The sequence below is a fragment of the Dromaius novaehollandiae genome, chromosome 17, assembly GCF_036370855.1.
Source record: "Dromaius novaehollandiae isolate bDroNov1 chromosome 17, bDroNov1.hap1, whole genome shotgun sequence".
Lineage (NCBI taxonomy): Eukaryota > Metazoa > Chordata > Aves > Casuariiformes > Dromaiidae > Dromaius > Dromaius novaehollandiae.
The window spans coordinates 4371454-4386420 of record NC_088114.1 but is presented as its reverse complement, the minus strand read 5'-3'; the positions used below and the strand labels follow the sequence as shown (position 1 = coordinate 4386420).

General features: G+C 36.9%; 1 protein-coding gene across 3 annotated transcripts in view; it reads left to right on the top strand.

Moving 5' to 3' along the window:
• Nucleotides 1-14967, top strand: part of SBNO1 (strawberry notch homolog 1) — a 35612-nt gene that overhangs the window by 10280 nt on the left and 10365 nt on the right. For all 3 annotated transcript variants that reach the window (XM_064522013.1, XM_064522014.1, XM_026114686.2), the window contains exons 5-20: nucleotides 1132-1232; nucleotides 2437-2533; nucleotides 3706-3866; nucleotides 4952-5085; nucleotides 5232-5322; nucleotides 6264-6425; nucleotides 6623-6758; nucleotides 6834-6939; nucleotides 8218-8371; nucleotides 9675-9857; nucleotides 10066-10163; nucleotides 10880-11031; nucleotides 11673-11870; nucleotides 12168-12338; nucleotides 12417-12586; nucleotides 13591-13722. In XM_064522013.1, the coding sequence (XP_064378083.1) occupies nucleotides 1132-1232; nucleotides 2437-2533; nucleotides 3706-3866; nucleotides 4952-5085; nucleotides 5232-5322; nucleotides 6264-6425; nucleotides 6623-6758; nucleotides 6834-6939; nucleotides 8218-8371; nucleotides 9675-9857; nucleotides 10066-10163; nucleotides 10880-11031; nucleotides 11673-11870; nucleotides 12168-12338; nucleotides 12417-12586; nucleotides 13591-13722 (2246 nt within the window). The remainder of the gene's footprint in view (nucleotides 1-1131; nucleotides 1233-2436; nucleotides 2534-3705; nucleotides 3867-4951; nucleotides 5086-5231; nucleotides 5323-6263; nucleotides 6426-6622; nucleotides 6759-6833; nucleotides 6940-8217; nucleotides 8372-9674; nucleotides 9858-10065; nucleotides 10164-10879; nucleotides 11032-11672; nucleotides 11871-12167; nucleotides 12339-12416; nucleotides 12587-13590; nucleotides 13723-14967) is intronic.

Genomic DNA, 14967 nt, shown 5'->3' with positions numbered 1-14967 from the left:
ACAAAAATGGAAGTTGAGATGCCAACTAAAGCTGAGGGGTAAAGTAGCAAGGGAGAGCTGGGAGAGAAGGCTTTATAGGACTTCTGACTTACCCTTTTGTGCTAAATGAAGACTGGCAGAAGCACATAAGTAAATAGATAATCACCAAGACCCAGTAACTGGTGTAGTGGCACAACTGCGGAAGTTAGTTGAATGTGTAGTTTGTATTAAGTGAAAAGGAGACATGCAGCTTCTAGCACTCCATTTCTAGTCTTATTTATATACTTGTCTTTCAGGATCTCTCATCATCCTTATAAGAAACTTGATAAATACTTGCAGAAAATTCAAGGCAGAAAAGCTCATGGAAGGAAACATGGTCTGTTCATAGAACTCGTGCAGCAGGAATTCTAATTTAAAAATATTAAAAACTTAAATTGTGACTTCTTTGAAGCAGTTTTATTTGGCAGGTGTCTCAATTGTTTTTTAGGACCAGTTGTGTTAAGTTTAATACGTGCATTGACTATCAACCTAACGGAAGCTGGAGAACTGCTTTCAATATCTTATACCTGTCCTTGCTGAAATATATCTTAGTGGCAATAGGGTTCAGTATAAAACTTGCTTCCAAATGGGGATCCTTTAAGAAGGAGATTTATTAAGTTTCCTGTCCTCACCCACATGTAGACTTTAAAAACAATTGAATCCAGAATGATGATTTTATTTTTTTACAGAAATAACTGTAGTTTCCCCAAAGGTGGTAAATGCCACCAGACCAGGTAAGTTAATTTCTGTTGAAACACCAAGGTTTCTGGTTTGTTGTTAAACTCGAAAGGCTCACAAGATGGAATATTTCTAAATAGTACGTATAGACTTGGTGGTGGTCTCTCTTCTTAGAGTATTTGAAAATAATACACACGTGTGTCAGATGCAGTGGTATTGGATGGTAAGTTTTTATCAAAGAAATAACAAGATTTAACTCCAGGCTTGCTCAGAGGTTTTTTTTGGGGGGGGGATAAATATACTGATAGTGTTCTTGAAGCATCGGCGTGCTACTTGATGTCTCAAAAGCCGTCTTCCAGCTCAGTAATAGAGAAGGATGTTAATTTGAGTCATTGTTTCAAGGGGATTCCTGTAAAATGCAACTTTTTTTTATAGCTGATCTAAGCAATGGTGCAGTGAAGAAGGAGGCTTCTACAAAAGAGGTAGCAAGAATATGGATAAATGACATTAAAATGAGAAGCTTTTCACCTACTATGGTAAGAAGTACAAATGATTAATTTGCTAAATGAATGTCTGTTTTAATGGCCACAGCCTCCTGTAACTAGTTTCTTTAGTTGCTTGTGTATGCCTCTTGTGCTATAGAATTGTATTGAATACATGTGTGTCAGGAAAAGGTTAGCTTTATTCACCTATTTACTCATCTAATGGAGAAACTAACAGCTGTACAGAGCGGACTCCCTATGTCTTAAATGAGAATTGCAGGAGATTATTGTCCTTAACAGGACCTCATTGTGTGGACAGAGGGATGTGCTTCATTATAGCTGGTAGACATCTCCTTTGCTCCATATTTTAGGACTTTTTAATTTTCTTTTAAAATATCCCTATTTATATAACTAAATATGTAGCAGTGAAGAAGCTGGGAGACTTTCTCTAGCATGACTGACATTCTGGGCTGTTGGATTGAAGATGTAAACTGAGTATCTCTTTCGATACTTTCAAATTGTAATGAAAACACATTCTGGTGCTGTAAGCACTTGAGTTTCAGCAGCTTCAGTGATAGACTCAGGTTGATGTATATGATGACTGGTGCTCCTTAAGAGTGCCTGGCACACAGTAGGTTTTTCAGATGACTACTTTTTTAAATATCGAATTACTAATTGTGAAAGATTTTTGACTGGTAGTCTAGAGAGTGCTTTAAATCCATATATTAACGAAGACGGCAACAAAATGCATAACTGCTAGGCTTCCGAAAATACTGCATATAACTATAGTGACTATTGTAACTGTTCCCCTAAGCTGTGAAGTTACTTAAGGAATGTGAAACTGCAGGAGACTTCATGGGTGTATTTGAAAGTTAGCTTTTTGGCTGTTAACTAGCTGTCATGTCTTAAAGGCAATTTTCTTTAAGTCTTAATTTAGATTTAAAATGCTGTTAGAATAAACAATAATGGTTTGGGTTTTTTTCTTCTGCTTACATGAGTTTGAAGCACTTGGATCCTTGTGAAGTTTGCTGACTTTTTGTGATTCTCATTTGACTGGATGGAATTCTGTCTTTGAAGAGTTGTTTAGAGCTTAAGAAAACTGTTTCCTTTCGTAGCTCTTCCTTGCTGCTCACTGGTTCAACTAGTGCATGCGTTGAAATGTTCAAGTTTGTGTTCCTTTTGTTTCTCAGATTAGTTTCCAGGACATGGAGTATTAACAAGATGCTGTTTGACTAATGCAGGTATTACTGTATTTCAGAAAGTGCCAGCAATAAAAGAGGAAGAAGAACCTGAGGAAGAAGATGAAGAAGAAATGGGCCATGCAGAAACTTATGCTGAGTATATGCCAATAAAATGTAAGACATAGTTTTCTTGTATCACAGGACTGAAGTGCTTTGATAGCTGAATAGTAACAGAAGAGTAAATAGCATGCATGCCAAAATACTATAGCTTTAATATTTGAATCAAATAAAAAAGGTCCTGAATTTGTGATCTTGGTTTCTTTGCCTAGGAAATTTAATTCTTCTACAGCATTTAGTCAGTTTTGGAAGGTGCACAGATCTCTGAATAGGAAAGAAATTCTTTAGTGTATCTTTGGGCAGTGCTTGTTTCTAAAATATAGCTGATGAACCAAAATTAGGCTTTTTTTAAACCTGTGTTAAGCTTTGTTAAGAAGTAAATTATTTTGTAAAGGGATTAAGTGGTCGCTGCTGCACTTTACTGCACTTAAGAATCCATTTTGAGTCTTTTGGTGTGAAATTACCCTAAGGGCATTCTTCCTGCACTGCTCCTAAGTTATAGCTTAAATTTGCAAAACAAGTCTGACTGGGTGAATCTTTTCAGACTGTTACTTGCCATCTGCACTTTTTTCTCCCTTCTCCTTATCATAATGACAAGCTGTAATCTTACTTCCTGGTGCTTCCTTTCCTGCTGATACTGCTGTAAAGGCAAAAGCAAAAACTTAATTTTGCATATGGTTTGTAACTAAATGGTTAATTTTTATTGTCACAGATGAGATCTGTCAGCAATTAAAACATGTCTGTTCTAAATCTTTTCTCCTCTCATATTGCTCAAACAACACTACATAAATAGAAGAATGTTGCTTTTGTGATTCTGGCATCTTGAGGCCTCTGGGGAAGGCCTCTGGCCTTTTGGGAAGGCAAGGTTCAGAACAGTTTTTCTCAAACAAATGAAGTACATGAAAATACTACTTTTTTTTAATGAAGTGGACTTGTATCTAATTCCTGAAAACTGGGGGAAGGTGGGGAGCAGAGGGAAAAAGCTAAGTTTTGCAGTTGTTGTATAAAATCAGATTGAGTTGCTTTGTATGTGATGCAGTGTTTCTTTGACACTCCATTTCTGAAGATTTATAATTACTGTGAAACATAGTTGTTCTTGAGTTCAGTCTTAGTGATGGACAACTGTAATTTGCTTTGGTAAATATATTAACCTGTGCTGCAACAAGAACAACTCTTCTTTATTATGTTCTCATCTTCTCTCTCTTCTCCCCACCCTCCTTCCCAAACAGTAAAAATTGGTCTACGTCATCCTGACCCAGTAGTGGAAACCAGCTCATTATCCAGTGTAACGCCTCCTGATGTGTGGTACCAGACATCAATATCAGAAGAAACAATCGATAATGGCTGGTTGTCAGCTTTGCAACTTGAAGCAATCACTTATGCAGCCCAGGTATGCTAGGCATTAGTAGACCTGAAAAAGTAACATAAATTTTAAGAGGAAAAAATGCTACCTGACAGGTGCAACTATGCCTATTTTATAAAGAACGAAAGCAACAAAAGTGGAAAGGTTTGAGTTCCATAAAAAGGTGGCAGGTGAGTTTTGGTGTAGATAAATGTGAGGTAATACACCTTGGGAAGAATTGTCTAAATGACTTGCATGATACTGATTTCAAAGTATCATAAGACTCAGGAAAGCAATCTTGGAGTCCTTGTTTTTATTTTTCTGAAATAACTTAACGTGCTGCTCTAGCAGTAGCCAAAAAAGTCAGTGCTGTTGGGCATCACTGGGAGAGGGAATTGAGAACAAGACTGAGTGTTTTGCTGCTATATGAAAACCTTGGTGGGCCCACATCTGGTGCGTTGTATGTGTGGTTCTAGTCTCTGCACTTCAAGGAGGAAGGTAGTGGAAGTAAGAAAACTAAAATCATCATAGAAGGAAAGAAGTTGCCTCAGGAAGAGAGACTAAAAAGCCTGGGACTTCTCAGGATGGAGACAAGAAAAATGGAGGGGGAATAGCATCAAAGGTTTACATAATCAAGGAGGCAGTGGATTAGCCAAACGTGGAACTGTTAATCGAATCACAAAAAACAAGAGCAAAAGGGAGCCTGATGAAACTGGTAGCAGTTTGGTTCAAAACTGATAAAAGAATACTTCTTTACACAATAGGTAGTTAATGTCTGGAGCTTGCTGCCAGAAAAGGCTGTGGAGTCATGTATCAGTGGGTTCAGAAAAGCAATTGGAAAAACTCAGGCACAGCAGGTCTGTCCGTGGACACTAAAAGGACTAGATAGGGATGTGTCTTCTACAGCAATTCTGGATGCTGAAGAAAGTGAGAGGAATGGACCACATAAAGTAGTCAGGCTCATGTGATCTTCCTGAATTACATCCTCTCTTGCTGCTGTCAGTGAGTGAGTACTTGGCTAAGTGGACAACTGGTCTCATCTGAGAGGATGTGTCATATGTTTGCTCACTTCTGACAATCCACAGTGATGTGTTTTGGAGAATGAGTACAAGTTCTTGTTCTTTCTCCTACAGCAACATGAAACATTCCTGCCTAATGGAGACAGAGCTGGATTCTTGATAGGTGATGGTGCTGGTGTAGGAAAAGGAAGGACCATAGCTGGAATAATCTATGAAAATTACTTGTTAGGCAGAAAAAGAGCAGTCTGGTAAGTGTCAGGATTTGTTAGAGCAAACACTATAGTGGCTACAGTACTTAAATTCAGTGTAATCTGTCTTCAGACAAATGTTTTAGATAACTGCGTTTTAAACTTTTGCTGTAACTTGGAGTGTATGCTTTGTTTTATATCCTCAGGTTTAGCGTGTCAAATGATCTGAAATATGATGCTGAAAGAGACTTGAGAGATATTGGAGCAAAAAACATTTTGGTTCATTCATTAAACAAGGTGTGGAAACTTTTTACTATGTACAGTTGAGGCAAAACTTTAGGTACGCTTGTGTGACAAGTTGTGCATGTTAACTGTTTTAAGAGTAAGATTGTTCTAATTTTAATGAACTTGCTGTCTAGATCTTGTTTGACAGGCCTTAATCTTGCGAAGAACCACACTGTGTTAAGTTAATCGTTTAAATAGCCTCCTTGTAGGACTAGCTCTTAGCATGTATTTTTTTTTGAAATGTTAGTCTTCTAGAAAATATTTTACTCAGTAGTGTCAATATTGGCTTGAAGTTGAAATACACCTTAAATTTGTATAATTTGGCATTTTTTTTATCCTGCCATCCTCAGTGCTCATTTTATATCTACTTAGTGTAATACTTTAATAAATGATGAGAAATACTTTAATAAATGATGAGAAAGTCTATTATTCAAGTAGCAGTAGCATGTGAAGTTATTTTTGGAGATTGTATCTGTGTGTAGTTAGCCATTAATATAAAATGCAAAGGGCGATTACTGGTTGAATTCACTGTCTGAACTTAAGTTTATCTTAAATTAGTGTTCTTGCTTTGTTTTAGAAACTAAGATTTCACAAAGCTTCTAGAAATTGTCATTTACAGTAGTAACTATAAATACATTTGACCTGTTAGTTCTAAGTGATGCATCGAAACTTAAATGTTAGTTGTATTTAACTTAAATCATGTAGTTGAAGAACTTGGCTGTTAATCTTTAGAGGCCTCAGATCTAGTCATCCTTAAGAAGCACAGCCCATATAACCTCTTAACCAAACTTCCACATGCCAGCTATGCCCTAATCATGACCGAGGGATCCAGGGGGTTTAAAGAGTACGCATGTCAAGGCTGAGATCACCAGCATGCCTTAATTCTATGGTAGATAGATCTGAGAGGGGATCTATTTTGAGTAATTTCTGTAATTCTTTTCTTTTTATTGCAGTTCAAGTATGGAAAAATTTCTTCGAAACATAATGGAAGTGTGAAGAAGGGTGTCATTTTTGCCACCTATTCTTCTCTTATTGGTGAAAGTCAGTCTGGTGGTAAATACAAAACCAGATTAAAGCAACTGCTTCACTGGTGTGGTGAAGACTTTGATGGAGTTGTATCCTTTATCTGGAGTTCAGCTGATTGTAACTGAATTGTTATTTAAGTTTACAACTTTAAAGATAATCTTTTATTTTTATTTGCTGTTATTTTTATGTATCATTATTTATTCATGACAGTAATGGATTGTGTGCATGCTCTGACACTAGCAATTAGCTTAAAAAAAAGTGTGTTTTTTCCTTAAGTAAGGTTCAGATTGTATTTGACGAGTGTCATAAAGCTAAGAATTTGTGTCCTGTTGGTTCATCAAAACCAACAAAAACGGGTCTGGCTGTGTTGGAACTGCAGAATAAACTTCCAAAAGCTAGGGTTGTTTATGCTAGTGCCACAGGTATGTACTACTTGGTTTGCATTAAATGTCTGTATGCTTTTAGTGGCATTGGTACAGACTGTGTTCTTCTCTTAGGTGCGTCTGAGCCAAGAAATATGGCATATATGAACCGTCTTGGAATATGGGGTGAAGGAACTCCATTTAGGGAATTCAGTGACTTTATTCAGGCTGTTGAAAGAAGGTAATATTTTAAAGAGCTCTAGAAATAGCACATATGGTTGTGATTGACTCTGCTTTCCAGTTCCTTTGTCTTCACTCACTCAGTCCCCTGCAAACTCATCTTGTCATACTAAAAACTTTCTGCCTCTAGCATCTAAATCTAGCAAAAATGCCATTTATCTTACGTGGTGAGAGCTGAGACATTTCCCTCATTCACAGAAAATTTTGTGAGTTTTAGAAGCTGACTGGGAAAATAGCCCTTCTAAAGTGTGGGTCTTATAAGATTAAAAATGTTTTGCTCATCATCATGAAAACATGCTGTATGTGCTCAGTACAGTCAACATCTCGCTATAAGCAGAAGCCCTTTTAATGTTTATGCATTCAGCTTATGCAATTTAACAGGAAGAAGTCATGTTCTTACACTTTCTGGCATAAGAATCCAGTTCAGAGAAATTACGTATTCTGTCACTTATGCTGTGCAGGTTTGAAAGTTAGAAAGGTGCTTCATATTTCAAAACTTGTAAAGAAAACTAAACCTGAGAGGTCAATAGAAAATGCCACTGCGGCATTCTTTGGTAGGTGAGCGTTTTAATATATTCTGTTTTGTGGGCTTGAAGGATTTTGAACACTTCAGAAAGCTACAGTAGAGCTTAGTATGCATCTTCTCGCATACCATCTACATGATGCATGGTTTTTCTAGACTGTGCAAGTGTAGCCTTGACTTCATTACTGAGTACATATCAAATGAGCAATAACGAAATTACAGGCCCAAGCTTGTGAGTAGGTTAGCTTTGCAGTTGACTTCTATGCTCTCAAGGTATTGCTAAAGGTTTGCTGCTGTTGAAGAGAACTTGGTTACCTACTAGTTTAATTATTTTTCACTCGGTGTAAATCTGAATAACTTAATATAACCTGTATCTGTATTTAAAATACCCAGTGAAGTTCATAAAATTATAATACAAGGTTTTTTAATATACTTAGATCAACTTCATTATCGGATGACGCTTTAAGATATTATCTTCTAATGCATGTTAGGTCACTCAGGAAAAAGTACTGTTTAAGTGTTCTTATGTGTTGGGATGCAGTTAATACTTGTGAGGCGGAGATACGTTTTTGTATGGAGGCTAAACTTCAAGACCACCTGATTCAGTGTGTTTAACCAAACAGTATTAGTGGTTTTGAAAATATATTTCTTCACATCTATAAGCATGCTTTTTACTTCTAAAGCACTTGAGTTTTTTCTAACAAGTTCTTGCTTTTGAAAATGCTAATATTGACTTACTTTGTCCCTTTATTTTAGGGGTGTTGGTGCCATGGAAATAGTTGCTATGGATATGAAACTGCGAGGAATGTACATAGCAAGACAGTTGAGTTTTTCAGGTGTAACTTTCAAAATCGATGAAGTTCTGCTTTCACAGGACTATGTTAAGATGTACAATAAATCTGTGAAACTGGTAAGAATGCCTTTTTTAGTTTGCTTCCTATCTTGAATTGTGAGAAGTTGAATTCACTTGGTTGAAACTTACATGCTCTTGAAGTTGTGTGTAGTGTTGTAATCTCTGTGAAAGACAGAAATGGCAACTACTTGTCTCATCTTAGTGTAAAGTTGTCTCTGTTTAGGACTTTGGCAAGAGCTTTTTGTTTTTGTTCTGGGCCATAAAAAGTTCAGTTTTGGGTATCTTCCAGTGTCTGCCAGACCCACAGACTACTAGCAGTACTTCGGGGACCTCGATTGTGGTAGCCTAAGATAAAGCTGTTCACCTGTTGGTTATGTTTGACTCCTCCAGTTCTTCTGACTCTACTTTAGGGAACCAAGCTGAAAACAAGCTGTAAAGCTTGACTCGGCGCTAGACCGGCTGCACGCACTTCTTCATTAGAATACTGTCGTAGAGTATGTGCTTGTCAATTAAACAGTACAGGGTAGTAATTTTGCCTATATAGCAGATCAAATCCAAAGCATCCAAGCTATGGCTCCCCCACCCTTTTTTGTTTTATTTTCATTTATTCTCCTGCTGGTTCTCTTTCATGTTGTTCTTGCTTGTTTTGCCCGTATACTTTTCCTGAGAGCGTGTTCTTTGTGCAGTACCATTAGTGTACTTAATAGAAAGTATTTATTCCTTTGGACATAGACTAAAATGAGCAGGCTCTTTAACCACTTAACAGGTGCTTAAGCATGACTCAGTATTTGTTGCGTAGCTGCAATAATTAAAACTTATCTTTCAGGCAGGTTATAACATCAGCTTTTAAACAGCATTTAATTTTATGAATATTGCTTAAAAGAGTCAGTAAACTCATGTCCAAAACTTACTTTACCTAATCTCATGCAGAAGCCTGGCTTTAATGTTCTTATCTTAGACAAGTTTAAAAGGTATAGCGAAATGCTCTTCTCAGATTGAAGGCAGTGGGTTTTTTTCTCTTTTTGGTATCTGCTTATACTTAATTATGGGCAGTTCTCTTTTGTTTCTTAGCCTGAGTGTATTGATGGAGAAACTAGATAACTAGAAAATACCGTGTATGTTTGCTTTGGTCGTAATGTAAATGTATCTGCTTTTCATTATGAGAGTAATTATGTTTTCAACTTAATGAGACATAGCTGCTGCTCTCTTTATTGTGAGCTTTGTTTGATGTATGGTGAGCGTCTTTGACTTGCAATCCCACTAACTTCTAAACTGTGCTTCTATCTTACTTTGGACATTAAAAAATATCTGTTTAGCCTTGAAATGCAACATGTAAAACAACTAACGCTCTCTTCTTCAGTGGGTTAGTGCCAGAGAGAGATTTCAACAAGCAGCTGATCTTATTGATGCAGAACAACGAATGAAGAAGTCCATGTGGGGTCAGTTTTGGTCAGCCCATCAAAGGTTTTTCAAGTACCTTTGCATAGCATCTAAAGTAAAGAGGGTAGTCCAACTAGCTCGAGAAGAAATCAAGAACGGAAAAGTAAGTTGATGAAGACCTTTTAAATAAGTTAATATTTTTCTTGAAATGTAGAGTTATCAGACTTTATAACAAATATTTTCAAAGGTATGGTTGTAGCATGCTTTTGTATTTTCTGGCATTGAAGCTATTTAATGAGCAGAAATGCAGGCAAAAAATAAATTTACAAGTTGATCTCAGTGACAGTATCTTGTATTCATTTGTCCTTCAGTGTGTTGTTATTGGACTACAGTCAACAGGAGAAGCAAGGACATTAGAAGCTTTGGAGGAAGGTGGTGGTGAACTGAATGACTTTGTTTCTACAGCAAAGTAAGATTTGAAGTTTTAGAACTGTCCTTTCTGAAACAGCCTTCTGAATCCAGCACAACGCATGTAGTAGTTTGTGCTTTCACATGCAAAAGATGCACCAAATTTCGGGAAGCTGGGTTTTCTTTGGTACTTGTGTCCTTCGTTTTAGCTTCCTGTACATAAAATCTGATAGTACTGCTCATATGAACTGTTGGCTAGTTGCTAGTTCCGCTTGTGCTGTCTTACGTGTTCTCAAGCATGAACAGCTTGTACTGTTCTACTAAAACTTAGGGGAGTAAGACTCGTATGCTGTATTTGCACGAAAATCAGTTACAACCCTGACTTTGCCTTTTTTAATCAGGTGAGCTGGATCTGACCATGAGAATACCTTGCTGAAGATTTAGGTGGCAGATTAAGTTAAAATAGTATTAAACCTTGAGCAATAAGAAAGTGGCAGTAACAGTAACACTGGATACTAAACCCAACATTTTAAATTGCTAAATATGAATTTTAACAAGTTACATGTAACAGTGCTGTAAAGTAAATGTCTCCTACCACTTTTAAGAGGGTGGCAAACACAGTCATGTAGGTGATAATTATCCAGGGTGCTTCTGTAATGGCATTCACAAGGAATAATTCTTCAGAGAAGTCAAGCAAGCTGTTAAAATAATACAGGTTTCTACTTTAAATAAATGCAGATTGGACTGAGGAACACTTTTCTTTCCCTTCTTAAACAGAGGAGTATTCCAGTCTCTCATTGAAAAGCACTTTCCAGCTCCTGACAGGAAGAAGCTGTTTAGCTTGTTGGGAATTGACTTGACTGCTCAAAGTAATAACAATTCACCTAGAGACAGTCCTTGCAAGGAAAACAAAATAAAGAAACGGAAAGGTAATGTTTAAGTTATTTTCTCTATGGCGTTAATGTAAATGGTAACTTTTGAACTGCCTGAAAGAGAACTTTAGAAAAATATGGAGGTGTAAATATGTATACCAGCATTCATGAAAGAACATGTATTATATGTCTAAGACTTATATTACAAGCTTCTGTTAGTTTTAAATCAGCTGCTGAGGTAATATAATCTGCAAATTCTAGTTACTTCTTTTTAGGCAAAAAAATTGGGTTGATGTAGTATAGGACTTTATCCCAAAGTGACTTGCACATGGAAGCCCGCTTTCTGGAAACAGGGAAGCCAATTGCTGTCTTTTTAAGAGGCTGAGTGAAGAAAAGCCTAAACAGTGCCCCCTTCCTCTACACACACACCTGATGATATCCTCTTTTCCAAAAAATAGGTGGTTATAAAAGCAGTGGGAGAAACCAGGTATGTTGGGAGAGAGGGCTTACTGAAGTGTTGTGGGTTTTTTTGTTTTCTTGGTTTTTTTAAGAAATCTAAATTCTATTTTTAGAAGCTGAACATTTTTTCACTTAGCATACAGTGATAGTAAAACAACTCTCAAAAGTAGGCTAGAAGGTCTAAACTAGTGGTTTTTTTCTTCTTCTTTTTTCTCCTGGGATGGTGGTGGTGGAATTAGGTGAAGAAATAACCAGAGAAGCCAAAAAAGCTCGCAAAACAGGTGGCCTTGCAGGTAGCAGCTCTGATGAGAGTGAAAGCGAGTCAGATGCTTCAGACAACGAAGAAAGTGACAATGAGAGCTCCAAATTTTTGAGTTCTGGAGATGATGATGACTTCAACCCATTTAGAGATGAATCCAGTGAAGATGATGAAGATGGTAAGGCAGTTTGTTCTATCAAGTATGTAACTATACTAGCAAATACTAGACACAGAGTTTTCTTAAAGCGTTTCAGTGAGCCAAAAATAGAAGACTGTGTATCATAAGTAGGTAGTTGGAAGTTTAATTCTAATGAGGCGGATTATTTCTAGAATGTTGATTTGCAGCTTCCTTAAGTTAGATTTTATGCACTAAAGTTCTGTCTAGTCAGCTTTTGTAATGAGAGCATACTTTTGAAAGGAAAGGATGATTCATTTAATGTTTTAAATGTTTTGAAAATATCTTATTTAACTTCAGATCCCTGGCTAATTAGAAAAGACCATAAGAAAAATAAAGAAAAGAAAAAGAAGAAAAGTATAGACCCAGATTCTATTCAAAGTGCCTTATTAGCTTCTGGTCTTGGATCAAAACGACCTAGCTGTTTTACTTCCACTGTTGGTACCACCACTTCTAGTACCAACACATCAGGTAAGAATAAGTTTCTTCAGAGTTTATTCACTTTCTTAGCAATTAGGCAATGCACTTAAAGTTTCTTTTAAATTTCAGCAAACAGTAATACAAACAGCAGCTTTGTAACAAGTCAGGATGCTGTCGAAAGGGCCCAACAAATGAAAAAAGAACTGCTCGATAAACTGGAAAAGTTGGCTGAAGATCTTCCACCTAATACACTGGATGAGCTTATAGATGAACTTGGTGGTCCTGAAAATGTTGCAGAGGTGGGTTGATCGTATTTAGAGAAACTTGCTATTTTTTTCTCTACTGCATGTTATCTACTAGCTGCAGTAAATTAGCGTTGTCATTCTTTTTCAAGGTTATGTATGACCAAACTGTATATAAAAGAGAACTTGTTTATCAACTTGGAACAGTAATCTCGCAAGTATGAGAATATCGGGCTCTTACACTGAATGCCTCTGAATTAAAGACAAACTTGAAGATTGTATTAGAATACAGATGAGGGCTCTGAGTAGGTAAATGTTCAGGAATCTCTGGTGATAGTTTCTTATTAGGTAAATAGTGCAAGTTTCTGTTTTTCCTTGTCTACTACATATTGTTCTAACTAGTTGTAGTCAGTCTTTAAAGTGGGTGTATATGAGAGATGAAGCAGTGTTACTTCATCTTCCTAGGCAGCAAAAATTAACTTGTATAATAATGCATTTGTGAAAAGCCTGATTGATATTTTTCATCAATTATAGAAACATATCTCCAATAAAATACCTGTGTAAATCAAACATCATGATTTAAAAGACCCTGTTAAAATCGGTGACAACCTTGCTGCCATTTTAGCTTATTTTCTTAGTACTCCTAATATCTGTTAGAGTTGTAAGCTTTTTTTATGTCCCTGTTCGCAGGAATAAGATAGTAAGCTGTTACTACTTGACAGCCTTTTGTACTTTAATAGGCATTAGACTTCTTAGTTCAAGATATGAGTACTGTAGTGGCATATAAAACTGATTACTGGTATCTCTGCTATGGACAGTAGTATGCTACAGTGTCACTTCTACATAGATAGGCTTTTTGTTGTACTTTTCACTGAGTTACTTCTAAATACATGTTTCACATAGAATCAATCAAAAATAATCCAGGTAGTTTTGTACTTGGAGTAAATTTCTGACTTGTATTTTGAGGTTGGTGTATAATTCTGTTGCTTGACAGTCGTTCATTAGCTTATATAATAATTTGGCCTTGCCATAATGACCTTGTATTGCCTCTTCTTTTAAAGATGACAGGCCGCAAAGGGAGAGTTGTAAGCAATGATGATGGCAGCATATCTTACGAGTCAAGATCTGAACTTGATGTGCCTGTTGAAATTCTTAACATCACAGAAAAGCAGAGGTTCATGGATGGAGATAAGGTAATTTAGAGGCACAATTTAGAAGAACTTGCTACATAACCTGTCAGTCCATGTTACCATGTCAAGTTATTCAGGTTGTGGCCCTACCATTATTTCACAGTGACTTTTTAAGTACAAGAAACAAGTGCTAAGTAGAAAGGATTTGCTATTCACTACTGTGTATCTTGTTCTTCAAACTTGTACATTCAGTAGTCCTATCTAGCATGTGGTTGTTGCATGCTTAAAGGTCAGGCTGTATGTAGCTCAGGTGGGTGAGGAAGCTTAACTTTTAGGTCTTGACCCACTTCTTGAAGCGAGAGCACATGTGTACCAAACTTAAATCCTTCAAAATAGTGTTGTAACGAAATAGCATATGTTTAAAAGGCAGATAAACCCTCCACATCTTTCTGATTCCTTTCTCTGGATTACTGTGTACCTCTGCTATCAAGAGGAAGTGACAGAACTGAGAGAAGGCGGAAAAGACTGCCTGACTTGGTATGAGTGGGAGAAAAACTCAGAGGCTGGAGGGGAAAGAGTGTGAGGTGTTTACCTTAACAAGGATTGAGAAAAGTAATGCTGCCAAGACTGGTAGCTTTTGTCATCTAAAACACACTCTGAAAGGAAAATACTAAGTGGAGTAATGGTAGAATTGAAGCTGATGAAAGTTTGGATTGGGTTTTTTTTTTCCTGTTTGCTTTCCTTTCCTGTGGTTCATGTGGGATATGTTACCACTAGAGGGCAGATCAAGTAAATGTAGCTGTTGCATGGAACTTCTTTGGCCTGTTATTACACTTCGGGGGAAATACTCATGTTCCTATAACTGACTTGCACACAGTCCAAACACTTCCATTCTTTCAAGGCAAATGCATTCACATACAAGAATGGCCATATCTTCTTTCATATACAGCATTAGCAATAACTTTTGTCCTCTGTCACTTGCTATCACAGCAAGTCTCTTCTGTCCCTCCCCTTTTCTTTCTGAAGTGCAGGCCAACATCAGAGAAACCTGCCCTTTGGAATGGCAAGACTGCAGCATATTGCCCTTCTCCATTTGCACAGAAGGGTGTTGCTGAAAAGTGAAGACCGCTCCTTTCTCTGTTAGCAGAGATCGATAAAGAGAAACATTGATAAAGAAAAACATCCTCCCCCCCCACCTTTCTTGAGATAGTAAGACCACATGATAGTATTCCAGACCAATATTAATAGTAGTTCTGAAATGTGATTTTTTTCTTAAATTAAAACTGAAGCTTGATCTTGGATTTAGTG